General features: G+C 44.8%; 1 protein-coding gene across 2 annotated transcripts in view; it reads right to left on the minus strand.

Moving 5' to 3' along the window:
* BCAT1 (branched chain amino acid transaminase 1) overlaps positions 1 to 17,358 on the minus strand; it is a 410,432-nt gene that overhangs the window by 265,699 nt on the left and 127,375 nt on the right. The window contains exons 1-2 of one of the 2 annotated variants that reach the window (XM_085652754.1): positions 12,182 to 12,407; positions 11,554 to 11,631 (exon numbers count right to left, since the gene is read on the minus strand). In XM_085652754.1, coding sequence (XP_085508880.1) covers positions 11,554 to 11,631; positions 12,182 to 12,220 — 117 coding nt within the window. In that variant the 5' untranslated portion in view covers positions 12,221 to 12,407. Of the gene's footprint in view, positions 1 to 11,553; positions 11,632 to 12,181; positions 12,408 to 17,358 lie in introns of those variants that run through there. The other variant, XM_085652755.1, reaches the window with a different exon arrangement.

A 17,358-nucleotide genomic window follows, 5' to 3' on the forward strand; every position in this document is an offset into this window, starting at 1 on the left:
CCCAACCTTTCCCTAGTGGCAAAGCCCCAAAGAGGCTTACACACAAAGATGTGTCTGATCCGCTACCATGAAAGAGCTAATGCAGGAATGCCTTTCTCAAAGCGACAGAAAATCTGTTGCACTTCGGGTCTAGGAATGCCTGATTATGAGAAGCCTTTCATTTTTTATAATGTTCAAAGAAAATGGTGTTCCATCAGTTTTAGCACAAACTCATGGTAATTCCAAACGACTCATTGTTTACTTTTCAGACACTCATGACCCGGTAGCTGCAGTGTTACCTGATTTCATAAAGGCAGTGGTCGCAGTTGGTGTCAGCATTCAGCAATGTTAGGGAAACATCATGTGATACCCTCTTACAGTCATGGTCCTGCACTCTGTTGAGATTCTACTTAACCACACTCAAACCCAACACAGGACAAACTGTCAACTCACAAGATATCAGCAGGTTATTCTCGCTGTGAAGAACATCAATCTGCAGAGATACTCCTGTCTAAACCCTGCTACACTGTTACCCTTGCCGATGAAAATGATGACGATGGGGTTGACCACGACTGCCTTGGTGAGACTGAACTGTGTACCAAACCAAAGCCCGACATCAAAGATATCCCTCAGGGAGAGACTGATTATATCTTGTGTGAGAATGTCTCTTTCTGAAGAGATGAAAGAGGGATTTTGAAAGGATCCTAAGGTGCTGTTTGCACCTTAGAAGGTTTAGTTGAAGCCTCCTGTTTGCATAATGTAACCACCGCACACGTGGCTGAGCAGATCACACGTAATAGAGCCTATTATGTCTCTGAAAATTTGAGAGTCACCATCTCCACTGATAGAATGGATTTGGCTTGGTCCATGATTTTGGGCAGTTGTGGTCCCAGGGGTATTTCATAAACTCTTCTGGGTGTCCAATTAGGAATGGGTATTATGTCACGAGCCTCCTCGAGTCATTTCAGATGCCTGCTGCAGTAGCAGTGGTGGAGTGTGTAGCACACAAGAGAGGAACTCATTTTGTACCCGCTGGCAACCACTGTGTGTACCAGATAGCCAGATATTGCTCACTAGGGTCTTGCACACTAAATGGAGATTATTCAAATTAATCCGAAAGTCTATGAGATTGTTGTTGATGGTTGCTGATACTCAGGAAGAGGTGAAGAGCTTTTAAGGAAGATGCATGCATGAGGATGAAGTATGAGTTTTAGTAGATGAAAGACCCGTTATGCACGATTCAATGTTGTCCCCTACGACGTGACATTTGTACAGTGCCAATCACATAGATCGAGATGTGATGGTTTGTCTCTGTGCTACTTACTGGTTTAAAACCTAGGTTCGCTGTTGTTACAGCAGAGTTACGTTACAGATGTGCCAAATGTCAGCAGTTAAATGCAGGAAGGAGAACAGTAGTCACAAGCCACATGGGGAGGTCAGGTGGTCCTTTAAATCTAAAGCATTTTGATTTCGTTGAGATGCCCATATGCAATAGGCTCCAATAGATCCTGGTGGTGGTTTGCTTCTTTTACTGATGGGCAGAGGCATAACCGAGTAGGAGAAAGGACAGCCTTACTGAGGCCAAACTATTGTTGAGAGAATTGATCCCTCATTTTGGGATCCCAGTTTTTCTGGAATCAGATTGTGGCAGGCAGTTAAGGAATGAGGTGATAAAACCTGTGTGAACAGGTTTGCAAGAAGATCAGAGGTTTCTCTGTAGCTACGGACTTGGGGCTTCCGTCATAGTAGAGCAGATAAATGGCACACTGAATCCCACTTTGCTAAACTGTGTGCATCCACGACTTTGAAATGGTCGGACACCCTTCCGTTGGCGTTGATGAGTCTGTAAAGCATCCTGGATCTGATGACAGGATTGTCCCCTCACGAAATCCTTATGGGCAGAGCCATGAGACTTCCTTCTGTGCCTCTGAATGCATTACATTGATGATTTAAGCCTCAGTTCGAGATAGACACCCATCTAAGCAGATATAGCAGAGTTTACAATTTGCATCAAGATTGCAGGGTACAACATGATCCTTTTTTCCTGCTAGTCCATGAGCTCTCATAGAAAAACTAAAATTGCAGTCTCCTTCAACTTAGAGTCGACACTCTTAAGTGAACAGAACTAAAGTTTTACTGCCAAGATACAGGATCTTCAGATTTTCAGGTGACAAGCAACTTTAGCAAGACTCATTTTGTTCTGTGCTTGCACTGACAAAATACAAACTGGACTTAAAACTACAATCATGGGACTTGCTAATCATGGAAATATGAGAGTCACGATGGATAATGGAAAGCAGAACATCACAACCGTTTAATGGCAAAAGGCAGGAATTCTACAAGTAAATAATTTAGGAGTCAAAATTAAGTCACTGAAACTAAAAGAAACTGTCTAAGAAAAAGTCTAAAGGCTCTCATTGATCCTAAGTGAGCCTACTTCCTGCCTGACGTTAATTGTCGTGTCAACTGATTAGCACTTCACATGCAGGGACTGTAATAGCCCGGTTAGCAAGTTTTGCATTAGATAAGCACTCCGTTTTTTTCACTATAGACATAATAAGCAGCAGATGCATCTGGATACTTGAAAATTGTGTTTGTAGAAGTGTTCTGACAATGTTTAGCAAAGATATGAGGTGTAACAAGCGGCGCCTAGATACCCTCACGGGTGACAAGCAGCGCTCTACAAATCCATTACATTATTAGTATGTGTTTACATGTACATATGAACTTCAATTAAAAGAAAACCACTTACAATTTCACCTTCAATATAGGTGTCAACTTAGAAAGTAAAAATGTTTATCAAGTGCTAGATAAATAAGATATGTATCACTTGATGGGTTCCCAAACAACTTACAACCCTGAAAAAGCTGCAACTTCAAACAAGCTGTATTACTGCCGACAATCCTGCTCAACGCTCCTTCTGAGCCCCGGGCAATAACCCTCCAAGATGCAGTCTGTGATGAAGGCATCATGAAACCCGCAGATAATCATCATACAAAATCCGGAACCTGCCCAAACTGCAGCCATGTTCGTTGCCAAGGGGAACACTGGTGCATGGATTTCATTGCTCGTTGCAGTCGGAACTCTCATATTTCCCTGAGCCGTCAGCTTTTGCAAACTATGAACGTATTATGCAGCAGAGGGCTGTGGATGCAGGGGCTGATACTTCAGAAAAGCTGTGTGCAGGTAATCTAATACTGCTCTCGGCGCAAAAGCAATCACCAGCACGTAACCCACCTCATGAAATAATAAAAAGACTACCTATGAAAAAATGTATTATCTCCAGGAAAAGAAGCAGCAATAGAATGAAAAGATATATTTTAATATGAGTTATGCAATTCCGTAATTCTTTTGGAAATTAACTGTTTAATATTGGAACTTTAACTGAAAATCATTGGAAACCTTTCAAAGTTAGATATTGCTTGTGCTCCCGCTGGGAGGGGACGCAGCCGGTAAGTTTGGGCTAGACTTTGCTATTGGAACAGGACATAGTTTGACTTGGGTACAGATGCCGTGTCAATATTGGCACCGTGAGCTAAACAGATCTCTAGGAATACGACCCACAGTACTTGCAAGTGGCTAATATTAATACACGCATGTCACCCATCAGTATTTTATCTTTTTGTGTTTCGTCTTTTTTCTAGTAAAGTGGTGCCAATCTAGCAAGACATATTTGTGATTCGCAAAGTCCTGCAAAAGGACTAAAAACCACCAGATTGGCTCTGCACCACAATTTGTCAACAATAAAGTCCGTAACTCAATATGTAGATAATTATTCAAGGAAAAACTAATTTGATACGGAAAATCACTGCTAATGCGAAGTTGTCTTGTTATATTCTTCTTTTTTATTCCATTTTAACCAAAGGTCATCAGCCAACGCGTTTCGTCCTCTAGACATAGGACTTCTTCAGGGCGGAGCGAGAGACCAGCCACAGACCAATCTGATCTGTTGTTGTCCAATTGCAATTAATGCTGTCTCATGCGAAAAGATATTACGACCAAGTGTTATCTGTTCACAGTATTTTATAGGTAATCCAAAAGAAAACTATATAGGGCTATGCAAATATCCCAAAATATGTACAACGTGATGTTCGAGAGCAAAAGGCATGATAACCAAAAGAGGTAGAGTAATATAAAGTCGGTGAGTTCAATTAAGAGCTCATAGCAATAGTGGATAATATCCAGTGTGACTTGGATCGAAGCCGAACACGGTCTCCCGAGTAGCCATCAGATGGGTATTATGGTTTGGTTTTGGTTATCATGCCTTTTGCTCTTGAACATCACGTTGTGCATATTTTTGGATATTGGATATTTGCATAGCCCTATATCGTTTTCTTTTGGATTACCTATAAAATACTGTGAACAGATGCCACTTGGTTGTAATATCTTTTCGCATGAGACAGCATTAACTGCAATTGGAAAACAACAGATCAGATTGGTCTGTGGCTGGTCTCTCGCTCCGCCCTGAAGAAGTCCTATGTCTAGAGGACGAAACACGTTGGCTGATGACCTTTGGTTAAAATGGAATAAAAAAGAAGAATATAACAAGACGACTTTGCATTAGCAGTGATTTTCCGTATCAAATTAGTTTTACTTTGAATAATTATCTACATATTGAGTTACAAACTTTATTGTTGACAAATTGTGGTACAGAGCCAATCCGGTGGTTCTTTGTCTTGTATCCCCTTTAGTGGGTAGGTGCCCAAGGGCAGTGGGCACATTTGGCTTTCGGCACACAAAATTGTTTCTGGTTTATATTATATGTATGATTGACGGCACGGGGGCTGCAATTCGTATATGGTCCACTGTCCATCATCTGTTTGTTCAAATCCTGCAAAAGTACTATCATCATATGCCACAACAATACCTGCACCCCATTACCAGTTACGAGTGTTACCTTATAAAGCTGCCGAAAAACAACAAGAATATAATCACTGCTGATATCCCACAAATGTCAACCTGGGACACTCAACAAGAGACAAAACAAGCACCCTTAGAGGGTCCACCACTTCAAATGATACTTTTTGCCACAGAGGCAAAAGCCATGTAATAAGAACCATGGGAGCTGATATCATTCCCACAACCCATCAGCGCATACAGATTGCAGGCAATCACAACCAGTCTATCCCCCTGCGCATCCGTGCCCCGCCACAATAATAACCTCTCATCTTGGCGGATGACATAAAAGCGTGTTCGCAGAAGCATACTCTAGAGTTCTTTTTCTAACTACTTCAGTAAGTTTAAACCTACATGAGTCAAAGGTGCACCTTTGCAACCCTGTCATTCCACTTTCTTCCACTCCACATTAGACACTCTGGATGCCTCATAACCACCACCACAATATCATCTCCCTCCATTACTCCATCACTTTCACCACCCAATGGTAAGTAAATACGACACACAAGGCATGATTAGCGTTTGAATAGCAGGTAGATTCTTGACATCAAGTTTATACTTCTTCGCCTTTGAACTGAACCCTGCAATCCGAGCAGTAGCAATCTCCCCACAACCAAGAGACGAAAATAGCCACTAAACATTGATCGTCATTCTTCAGTGTAAATCTAATGCACCACACTCAAATGATGAAACTACGCTACTGACCATGCATGTTATCAATTAATATTCAAAACAAACATTGGCATAGCCAATAGGTCTCGCCTTTGCACATAAGCAATCTGAAAACTTGGTAGCTATGCATTGTACCTGAATCACAACGCACATCCTCGACGTGTAACTCATACACTGTAACGGGTGTACAGGTAGTGTTTTCAGAGCCAAAGGGTATTCAGTTGGTCACAGCGAGAGTGCGAATAGAGGGGGGGGCGCAGAGTAGAAGATGTGCACAGACAGCTAGGTGGTTCTGTCCGCATAACGATCGCTAATTGCCTGGGCGATTGCGTGTAGTCAATTTTCTGTGCTCAGCCATTCTCTCTCCACAGGTTGTCATAATGACAGTCGTAAATCCGCCATTTTGCGCTTCGCTGTGACAGGCGAAGAGGCATGAGCGGAGCTGACAGCGGGTTTAAGGCAGCAGTAGGAACCGAAGCCTTTGAGCCCGAAGGCAGCTTGTAGCATGGAGGAGTGAAATTAAGTCTCCCTGCTGACAAAATGTGATGCTCTGGAGGCTTTGTGTTTGAATCCTGCAAGGTAGGCTCAACCTTCCATTCTTCCGAGGCTGGTAAATAGAGCACCACAAATTGGGTAATAGAGTTGCAGGTTATTTAAAGAGTTTAGAAAGGCAGGTGTGACATTTAAGGCTATGGAAAAAAAACAGGTTGTTAAATTAATATAACCTTCCCCAGCTCAACATCCCTTTTAAGAGCCAGCCTTTCATGTGACTGTTTTTGTCCTGGCTCTATTGGCCCGTTAATGAAAAGTCCTGAGGAGAACTTTACCATCTAATTATATTAATGCAAGGCATTTGTACTTAATGGGGCTGTTGGATATATGCATTTATATTAATTAGGCTTTTTTATTTTATTAATTTCAAAGATGCCCATGGAAAGTCACTTCAATGTTATCGAAGAAACGTCAAGTGATGTCACTCCCTGTGATGTCACTTCCAGTGATGTTAGGTGGATTGCAAATTATAGAGGTGTCATGCACGTTCCCTTTTCTGCTCCTGTGCACTCCCAGCTCGGGGCAATGCTGTTTGCTCTCAATACTGTCTCTGTGCTGACAGCGGCTCTGTGAAAGTAGAAGCAACGGCTATCAATATTGTCCATTTCCTTCGAGTCTATGGAGAGCTGAGAGCGGTGGGGAGATGGCAATCCGCCATTACTCGCTCTCATTCAGACATCTAGAGGCACGTGTGGGGCAGCGATCGACATGTGTGTGTGGGGCGTGTGGGCATCAAGATGGGGGGAGGGGAGAGAACTTTAGGAAGTGGCCGCTTCACTAAACAAGCATTGTGGCACCGACGCTTTACTTTTAATGTTAAAAGTAAAGCGCGGGTGCCGCGATAACACCAAAAGTAAAGAAATAGATGTTTTTTTCTATTTCTTTACTTTTGGTATAATCGCGGCACCCGCGCTTTACTTTTAATGTTAAAAGTAAAGCACGGGTGCCGCGATTATAGCAAAAGTAAAGAAATAGATGTTAAAGTAAAGAAAACAAGCGGCACTGAAAGCGATCGCTATTGTCAACAACTCGTGGTGCGCACGCACCACAGAGGAGCGGGAGGGGAGGGAGCGCGGCAGCGACAGCAAGGCGAACACGCGCTGCTGTGCGTGCTAGCCACTGTCAGGAATGGGCGTAGCAAAGGCGGGACATGCGCCCGCCTTTACCCAATCGCGTGCCTTTTTTTGTAAAACAAAACACGCGAAAGCCAATGCCTGACGGCGAAAGCTGATCACATGCACGAGCGTGTGGTCAGCTTTCAAAACCCCATAAAAAAAGGGCTCTCGCTGCGCGAGCAGTGCCATGCACTGCAACGCAGGCGCGAGCCCTAAAAAGAAAGCATTTTCTCCACCTCACTTATACACACACACGCTTCATACACTTCACTGCTTTGCACAGCCAAGCACATCTACCAGCACTGCTTCTAGAGCGTCTACACATCTAACCACTGAAATTTCACATTCCTGTACCACATGAAACAGGCTTGAGAAGGGTGCCCTGACAATAACATTCCTAAAACCACTGATGTTAGCCTCATAAATACACTTCTCATCCTTATTTACATGGTCCCTTTCCTCAACTGTCCGTGCAAGAGCTGAACTATAGGGACAAAGTGCTCCACAAAACTTGCTATATTACTGAACAAGAGACTTCTTGTAATGACGTGGACATTACTAGTCTCTTCTTTGTTTCCCTACTTTCACTGGACGAGCATGTGCACGAGTGTTGTTAATTGTATTTGTAATGCAGGTTATAAGCATGTTGGGCTTTGAGATGTGTCCCGTGGCTGATGACTCACTCTGTCTGTTCTGAATGCTACAACTAGGCCAGTCATATTTCCTGTATTTTGGTTAAATAAGACATTAAAAGGTACAAAATAAACATTTAAATTGGTAATGTGGTAAAACGTACAATTTCATTGTGAAACACTATTTCTAAGTAAAACTCTGTTGTGAGAGGAATTTCGGTCCAACAATACAATCTCATACATTTTTTGGGGCGATGAGGATGGGATCCGTTACACTTCTTTAATTCAATAACAATCTTTGATAATGTCTTTTTTGATGTGCCTTGTATTATATGTAGCAAAAGATGTGTAAATATCTAAAAACGAAAATGAGACAGGAAAATATTTATGAATGAAATATATACAGAATATAGTTTGAAGAATAAAATAATTTGTTGAGATAAAGTGATTCTCGCCTTCTGATGAACTGTAGTTGAGAGTCAATGAACCTTTGATCTAAGAATAATTGTGTGCCAATTAAAATACAAGGGGCCATCCACTGCAAGAAATAAGTACCTGGGGTGCATTGAGATTGAATCATTGGCCCCAAATAATAGGCTTGCAATAACTTTATTTGGATGATGCACAGTTAGTATCTGCCTTCTCTAGATAATGGCTGTGGCGTTCAGCCACTTGGTCTGCGCCAATGCATGCCTCCATTTGTGGGCGGCTGGAGTAGAATGGGGTATACACCCTGCTACAAAAACATGCATTGTCTGCAGCACATTTGGTATTGCAGCATGATTTCAGATGCTAACTGATAAGCATTTTTATAGCGCATTTATACAATTTATATAGTTTTGTACAGCTCTCAATAATCTGTGCGCGCTTTACTTGTAGCATGATGCCACACACAGCTCAGAAACCCAGGCAAGGGATTCCCTGACCTCTCCCGGTTTCTCTACTACTGGCTCCCTGACACTTAAGGGGAGCTCTTGAGTGCCCACGGGGGAGGAATTCAGTCAAACACTAATATCAAGCTAGTGTGTGGCTTCAGAGCCCATTCTTGTGCCAGGGTGCATGGTGCAAATGAATAGACACTGGTGTTGTCGATGGTGGTAGCAGGGGAGCTGCAAGATTGAGTCAAAGAGGCCTCGGTATCAACAGATTCCAACGTCGAGCGGAGAATGGAGAGGAAGCTATGACAAACCAGGCCCGCCAGCAATGCACCATATGCGGATCAGCTGGCAGGTTGGACCTGGTCCCTTAACGTTTCTCCAGGCACAACGTTTTTTAGATGGTTTTAAATGTCCTATGTTTTATGGTTAGGCAGGAGGAGTACACTTTGACATCAGCCAAGAATTTCAGAATCTAGTCAGGGGGTCAGAACTCACTCCACCATAAACCACCAGCAGGGTCCAGGGCATGACAAGTGGAAACTGGGCAGCTGGGCTCTTTCAGGAAAGTAGACCTCGTGAAGCTTTTGTGTCCCTGTAGACTAACAGGAGGTCGGGCAATTGATCTTTGGAGTCTGTTAGTACTGGGTACAAGTGGGACCAATTCAAGCACTTAGGGTGCTTCTGACAGGTCTCAACACAAGGACTAGTCTTACTTTTGTCTTCGAGAGCTCCAGTAGTTATCTGAAGAGTTGTGCCGCATTTGGTGCCCAGTGGTGCCATATTTATCCCTGACACTAACCTGTGGGTAGGAGTGAGTCCTATCCCCTCCCTAACCTGTAGCGAAAAAGTTCTCAGGGGTAACACTATCCGCTTTTCTAGCACGTACCGTGGGCCCTATTGTAAACAATCAACCTCATCATGTGTTAGCTCACCATAGGGACTTACATTCTCTCTATAAGACATCCACGGTGCTCCTCCCTCATAATGAGGGAGTTGTAGGCCACACCGTGACCAGTTGTCACGGTGCGAGGAGATTCCTGATGAAGCATGCCACTTTTGGTGGGTGAGGGAAATCATCATTAAAAAAGGAACATCCCTTTCAGCTAGGTGGTGTTCTAAGATCTCTTCCCCCACTATGCTAAACAGTTCCAGCACATGTGCTTTGACCCCTAAAGCATGTAAAAATTGGTTATACTCCTTATTGGAATATTTAACTTAGTGGCATATTTAACGTACCTAAAAGTCAGTAGTATATGATGTGTACCTAGGGCCCGTTAGTTAAATGTCAGTAGTGGACTGCAGGCCAGTCACAAGAGGGTCAGGGGCTACTACATGGGGGGGGGGGGGGGGGGAGTTGGACCGAGCAGACATTACTCCCCAGACACGGTCTTTCCAGGACACTGTGATCTTTGAATAAATTAACTGATAGGGTTAGAACTGTAAGCTAGCATTCCATGTTTATTAATAATGAGGCTACTAGATGGAGCCAGGTGCCATATTTTCTATTTATTAACCCTTAGGAACAGATTTCTATGGCACCTACCAAAAACGAAAGAAGCGTCCTGAGGGCCCCTCATTGCTTTGGCCTCAAGCCTCACAATAACTTCTGACAAAGACCAGGGCTTTACGTGGGCTGGGTCCTGCCAGTGCTCAGCAACCGCAATTCTTAAAAGCAGGTGCCGAGACGGCTCCCAATCAGGCTCACCATTTTAGGGCTCATTCCCAGAATGGAGAAAAAAATCTTAACTCTGCAACAGTTCACTGTTTTTGATATAACTTTTGTTTTTTTGCAGTTCTATATTGCAAAACTGGAAGTGTTTTACATGAGAACCAACAAGGACATATTCATTTATGTTTTTTGGTAGGCACAGGCGATTAAGTGATATGCCCAGAAACACAGGAAAGTGAAATTCAAACCTGCTTCCTCAGCTCCAAAGTTGGCAGCTCTAGCCATTGCGCCACAACCTCTTGTGCAAGAACTAAAGCATTTTCAATATTATATACAACAAAGCCAGTTTTTATTTATGCATGTAGTATATTTATCTTATGCAACTAACAACCTTTGACAAAGCCAATAGTCCTCGCTTGTTGTAGGTGTAATGTTGTGTTATATATGTGGAGACAATAACAGAAGCAGCACAGGTTTTTAGCATATATGTTTTAAGTCTCGCCCTTAATTATATCGGTCACGCCCCTTTGAGAGACCCCCACCCCCAGTTGTGTCATCCTACTTAAAGCACTGGACAAGACTGACTGCGTTGATCTTTGCTCTTGCACAATGGAGATAACAGACGGGGGCCATACACAGGTGTCTGGCCTCCTCCGTAATACAAATGCCATGGGAGCAAAATAGCAGCTTCAACCATATAATTAATGCCCGTCCAGCACACTGATGCTATAACAGTTTCTACAGGTACTGTCGTGAGAAAAAGACCGTTGAAAGGAGACGCAAACGGTGTTAATTACACACACGCCAACAATACATACACTGGAAAATCCAGAAAAATAAGAGAGCATTTGAACAGGCATAATTATACAATTACAAGTTGAAAAGAAGAACATCTTCTACCTCTTTCACCTCTGCACTAAAATGCATTACTAGAGCTGATTAACATACAAAACACAAATGCATAAAAATCGATGTGGGAATGCATGAAAGATTTATTTTTGAACTGAACATGCAAAGCCAAAGCTGAAAGGCTGTTGTGAGAAAGAAACGCAAGCATCAAATACGGAACACGTGCTCTATCCAATCTCCCACCATCGCTGCAGCGAAGAGGGCGTGCGGCTGTGGATGTAAACAGACGTGACGTCGCGCGGTCAGATTACCTTGAAGGAGTCCTGGCTCACGTGATTGGTGCCTCCATCTTTTCCGTTCTCTCCGGCAGCACACCCATTTCTGCAACCCTGCGAGGAGTGAAAGGATATCAAGTGAGTGTAAGGAGTCGTCTGCGCCCAGGATCGTATACGATTCCACTGCAACTGCACACGCCTAAAACACTAAAGTAAATTATCATTGGGACCATCGTGCTGCGTGGCTGACGCTGCTCACCGACCCACAAACGCTGGGCAGTAAACGCAACTATATCAGTCAGTGCTCACAGTAAGAACAAGGGCTGGACAGAAGCCTGGATTGCAGCATCCCTGCCCAACCCACAATTAAGAGAGACATGCAAGGACAACAGACAGAGAGTAATGAAAGAAGACGCCACTAAGCCGAAAGGCATAACGTAGTCCGTCTGATTATCCAGATCGGTTCTGTGGTGGCAATATCTGCCTTATCAGCCCCATGCTGAGACCCAGGACCACGCCTCTACCACGCAGCATTGCCGTCTCTGCCTTCCCATCCCTGCAGCGGGAAAGGGAGCTACCCCTTGGCTTTGGCGTGTGTTATCAATGCTATGGAATAATATATTGTGCAAGGAAAAAAGAAACCCTCGACAGAAACATACTGTACCTTGCAATGATTGGGAGCCGTTATTCCACAGCTAGCCATAATGGATGCTGTGCCCACAGAATGTCCCCTCCTCTCTCCTGCCTTGCCTCTTCCTCTGTTATAATAAACGCGGTGGGCTGGTACCACGCTGCAACACCCCTTTATTGCCCACACGTAGCTGCAAACGTCAGTCAGTGCCTAGCAAGGAACACCGCACTGGCCGCTGTTCTGTGATGCAATATTGTCTGCTTTGCTGAAGAGCACGAAGTGTAAAATAATCCCTCGCCGGAGAGAGAAACCAATCAGGGTTACCACATGTCACTACGCCCCCATGTCCTCTGCCTCGCCCAAACCTCATAAAGAGGCAGCAGCTGCCTGTCTTCGGCAAACCCGGGAACGTTTGAGCGCTGGTACACTACATAAATAGGACCGGCAATCTCATCCTGTATAAACCGACTGGGAAACAATGCTTTTATGATATAAACATACCATCAGTGGATGTGCTGACAGATGTGCACATCTATGACTCAGTATTTCATGTTTTTTTTTTTAACAACAAATCTTATTAGGTCATTTTGCAATAGGAGGGGCAATTGCCCTACAAAGACCTGTAAGAGAGAAAGGATGTTATTAGCTCCAATAACCACATTTCTGTCATTTTACGACACCCACCAAACATGCAGGTGAAACAATATAAACAATATGCAGACAGTTCTCGATTCCCCACATTAATACATACGGCGTACCAGTCTCAATGTACACACATAAACAGGGCAGCAATACTCTATCAAGGTAAAGTAGAGAGTAATGAGTAACAAGGATCAATGGGCACCATTTAGGGGTCCGTATCTGGTAGAGGAGGAAGGGGAAGGTCAATTCCCCAATATGTCGCCCATCGGGTTAAAATCTTGCGGTGTTTTGTAGGGCATTCCCGGGCATCGAAAACAGCAGTCTCAGCCCCCATACATTTATCTAACTCAGGCTTCCATTTACCTAGGGTCGGGGGAGATGTAGCCTTCCATAATTGCGCTATATCCATCTTGGCTATGGTAAGGGCCAGAAACAGTAAGTGCTGTTTGTACCGATTCCCCCGATATCGTCAGTAGAATGTAACAGGAAAAGTCGTGGGTCGAGTGGGAGCTCCCACGACAGCACCTCATTAAGGCAGGATCTAATCCTACGCTAAAAGGGCTGCAACGCCGTGCAGCGCCAAACCATGTGTAGAAATGACCCCTCCTTATGGCCACACCTCAGACATGTAGGGAACTGGATAACACCCATCCGCCAGAGTCGGTCTCTTGTATAATACGCCCGGTGTAGGTATTTGAACTGGATGAGCCGATAGGGTGTGGAGACCGACGCACCCCTCGGGCTGGCTCAGTCATCATCTGTCAGATCTGGAATGTCGGCCTGCCACGCAAGGCATGTCTTGTCAAGGGTAGTGGACGTGTGGGTCATCAGCATCTGGTATATTTGCCTGATCTTGTGAAGACCGAGATCACCCATTAGTAAGCGGCCCTCCAGGGGTTGGAATTCGGGGAGGGTCTCCAATGTGCGAATCTGGGGGGTGAGTGCATGTTGAAGTTGAAGAAATTTGTAGAATTGTGACTTATGTAGGTCAAATTCGGCCTGTAGTTGTTGGAATGATTTCAATGTGGTGCCCCGTAACACATCCCTGAGGGTCGCGATCCCCACAAGGTCCCACCCCCGGAACCCCCTCAGGGCGGCCACTGAGCAGAGATATGTACCCTGCCACAGGGGAGTTTGCTGGCTGAGTTTCACATTCCAGCCCATCTGTCGGGTTTTAGCCCACCATAGCTGTATCACGACTCTGCCCGGCGGCGGCAGAAGCTCTAAGCGTGCAGAACTGTACAATAAATGAAGGAGAGGGACCCGCTCCATCGCTGCATGCTCTATGGAATAGGCCGGATCTGTGGGGGGAGTTATACCACCATTCATTCACTACGAGGATGTGAGACGCTACATAATAGGAGTAAATATCGGCAGCTGCAATCCCCCCACAGTACGTAGATTGTGCACAGGTACGGAGTGCTACTCTAACTGCATCACCATTCCAAAGGAATTTATTTTGTATGGCAGCAACTTGTGCGAACCATGAGCACGGAATAGGGTATGGGAAGTTTTGAAGGCAGTATAAGATCCGAGGCAATGACACCATCTTAAAAATGGCTGAGCACCCGTACAGGGAGAGGCGTAGAGAAGACCATATTGTCGTTTCGTTATTGAGGCTTGCTAACAGTGGGGTGATATTACGCACCCAGGAGACTTTGGGGCACGGGGAGACATAGATACCGAGATATTTGAAACCATCCGTTGCTCGGGAGAGTTGTGAAGCGCATGTATCACGACCCTGATGTCCACATACCGGGAATAATATAGATTTGGCGGGATTTGCATGTAAGCCTGTAGTGCCTCCAAACACCCTGAGAATTTCCAATATGCGCGGCTCCGAATACCAGGGGTCGGTCAGAAAAAAGAGGACGTCGGCCGCGTATAACGCTATGCGATCAAATCTCGACCAGTCGAACCCCCGGAGCACCGGGTCACTCCTGACCCACGCCGCCAGGGGCTCAATTGCAAGGATAGGGAAGGAGCGGGAGCAGTGTCCTGCAATGCGGACCGGCGCCGTCAGGTCGGTGTATAACAGACGTATATATGCCAGGAAGCCTGGAGTATTTCATGTTTTGACAATTTCTTTCAAACTCTTTACTTTATGAGGGTGCTCCCATGGTGCTGAAATACCCACCCACCTTTGGTATAAGTCCACTAGAGCTGCAAAAGAGCAGTCTAGAACAGCATGAGAAGTTGTTCTGTCTGCCTCTCTTGATTCGATAGCAAGCGGCTCTTTCGGTCTAAATAGACCCCACGTCATTACTTTGACAAAAATTCATCATTAGATTTCTGTGGACCACGTAATGTCCATGTAAAGACTCTCTCCGTCAGGGAGACACTTTCACCTTGATAAGTGAGCGAAACTGTAACCGCATCCAGAATCTCACCCAGAGCTTCAAAATACCATGTGTTTTGGATTTTTAAATATCAACCATTCAAGACATATTTCGAACAGGACTGCCCTGTTAATTCTTAAAAGAAGCCTTGAGAAAGTCCAGGAGGACGAAACGTGCGTTGGCTGCTGTCTTCTTTTTTCCAAATGGAAAAAAAATAGAGTGACAGGATACATCAACAATTGTGGACTATTACTTTAATTTAATGGCTGTCTTTGCAAATAATATTGATTGAGGATAAAAGTAACAGTGGTTTGGTGTGCTTTGGTGCATTTGTTGGACGAGGCTTTTATGATGTAGGCAGCTTCAATGACACTCTAAAAATACTTTACATGAAAGAAGGCAATATACAATTTAACACTACACAGTAAGAATGCCAGCATATTATAGTTGACCTCTGCCTACAGCACGCATTTCCTGAACCTCCATCAGCAGAATTTGGCACTGCAGGACAGTTTAAATAAAACATACACTGGGCCTAAAACCATATTGGGAGCGGTTTGTGAGGCACTGATGCCACCCTCCCAATGAAAAATACACATAATAACAAAACAGTATTTTTTTCGCTCTTTTTTTGTTACACTTTTGGTGTTTGTTTATCACACTACAAGGTGTTGCCGGGGAGTGCGACTGGGCAAGGCCTTGATTTAAACTTTAAAAAGCTATGAATACATTTTTTTTGCACAAAAAAGGAAACAGTGAATTTAAAATGCATATGGTCCGTTTAATTGAATGGTTGAAAACAATGCATAAGATCTTCTCCTCCACAAAACAATTTTCTTAAAAGTTAAGAAACTAAGCATTTCTTCAACAGTCATCAGATCAACAGTCTTCAACCCGCTGTTACTGCATATCCATCTCACAGTGGATCCCACGGTTACCTCAGTCCTCCCACAACAACCTCTTTTATATTCTCGTCCTCCTCAACCTTTTCACAGCATTCTCACTTCTGAGCGCCACTCAATGCTTGAAATCCGTGCCACCCTAGACTTTGCTGGCATGGCACTAGAATGGTTGCCGTACTGTTTCTCAAGCCACTCGTTTTCTGTTTATTGTATCTCGGCCCTTTCCTCACTTATGTACCAACAAGTTTGCGTTCCCCAGGGAGCTGTCCTGTACACTCTCCTAATCATCACTCCCTGCCGTTTGCATGACAGAAGCAAGTATGGCTACACCACACGTGCCTCAACAATGCGGTCGCAACAACTAATGCGTCTTAACCACGCATTTCTTTACCACACATGACTTTACAACGTATTTCATTGTAAATGTATGGTTGGTGGAGGTATACGTGTAGTTAACATCACACTCCATGCCTCCCCTCCCGGAGCCTTAAAACCCAGCCCCACCCCTGCAATCTACCCGCCCCAGACCAAAAACTAACACGATCCCCTACCCTGAGACCTAAAACCCTGCCCCCAGTCAAAAAATGACCCCAACTCCAGCCCCCCTGCCCTGAGCCCTAAACGTACCCCAGCCCTGAACCTTAAAACTCAGCCCCCAGCCGTAAAAACTGCCCTGGCCCTAGCCCCCGCCCTGTGCCCTAAACCTGCCCCAGCCCTGAGACCCAAAACCTGTCCCACAGCCAAAAAACGACCCCGACCCCAGCCCCCCTGCCCTGAGCCCTAAACCGGCCCAAGGCCTAAACCCTAAAACTCTGTCCCCAGCCCTAAACACTACCCTGACCCTAGCCCACCGCCCTAAACCTTAAAACTTGTCCCCCAGCCCTAAAAACGACCCCAGCCTCCCCCTGAGCCATAAAACTGACCCCCACCCCTGAAAACTGTCCCTTCCACCCCCGCCCTGAGTCCTAAAACCCAGCCCCTAGCCCTAACAAGCATTGGCATAGCCAATAGGTCTCGCCTTTGGGACCTTATATGTGTTTAGTTATCCAGCACAATATCCTTGGTGCAACAACATCAAGTGTTGCATGGTTAAACACTTATAAGGTCCCCAAGGCGAGACCTATTGGCTATGCCAATGCTTGTTCTGACTTCCTGTAGCTGCAGAGCCAAGAAGCCAGAGAGGCACGCAAGGCCAGGAACAAGATCCTGTCTGTAAAAGAAGGGGGCAGGGGAGCGGGGGTTGTGACAAAAACAACAACTGAGATATGAAAGTGGGGAGGGTGGGATGCTAGCCGTAAAGCCCTCCTTGCACGCCTGCACCACAACA

The sequence above is a fragment of the Triturus cristatus genome, chromosome 4_1 (assembly GCF_964204655.1).
Source record: "Triturus cristatus chromosome 4_1, aTriCri1.1, whole genome shotgun sequence".
NCBI classification, from domain to species: Eukaryota; Metazoa; Chordata; class Amphibia; order Caudata; family Salamandridae; genus Triturus; species Triturus cristatus.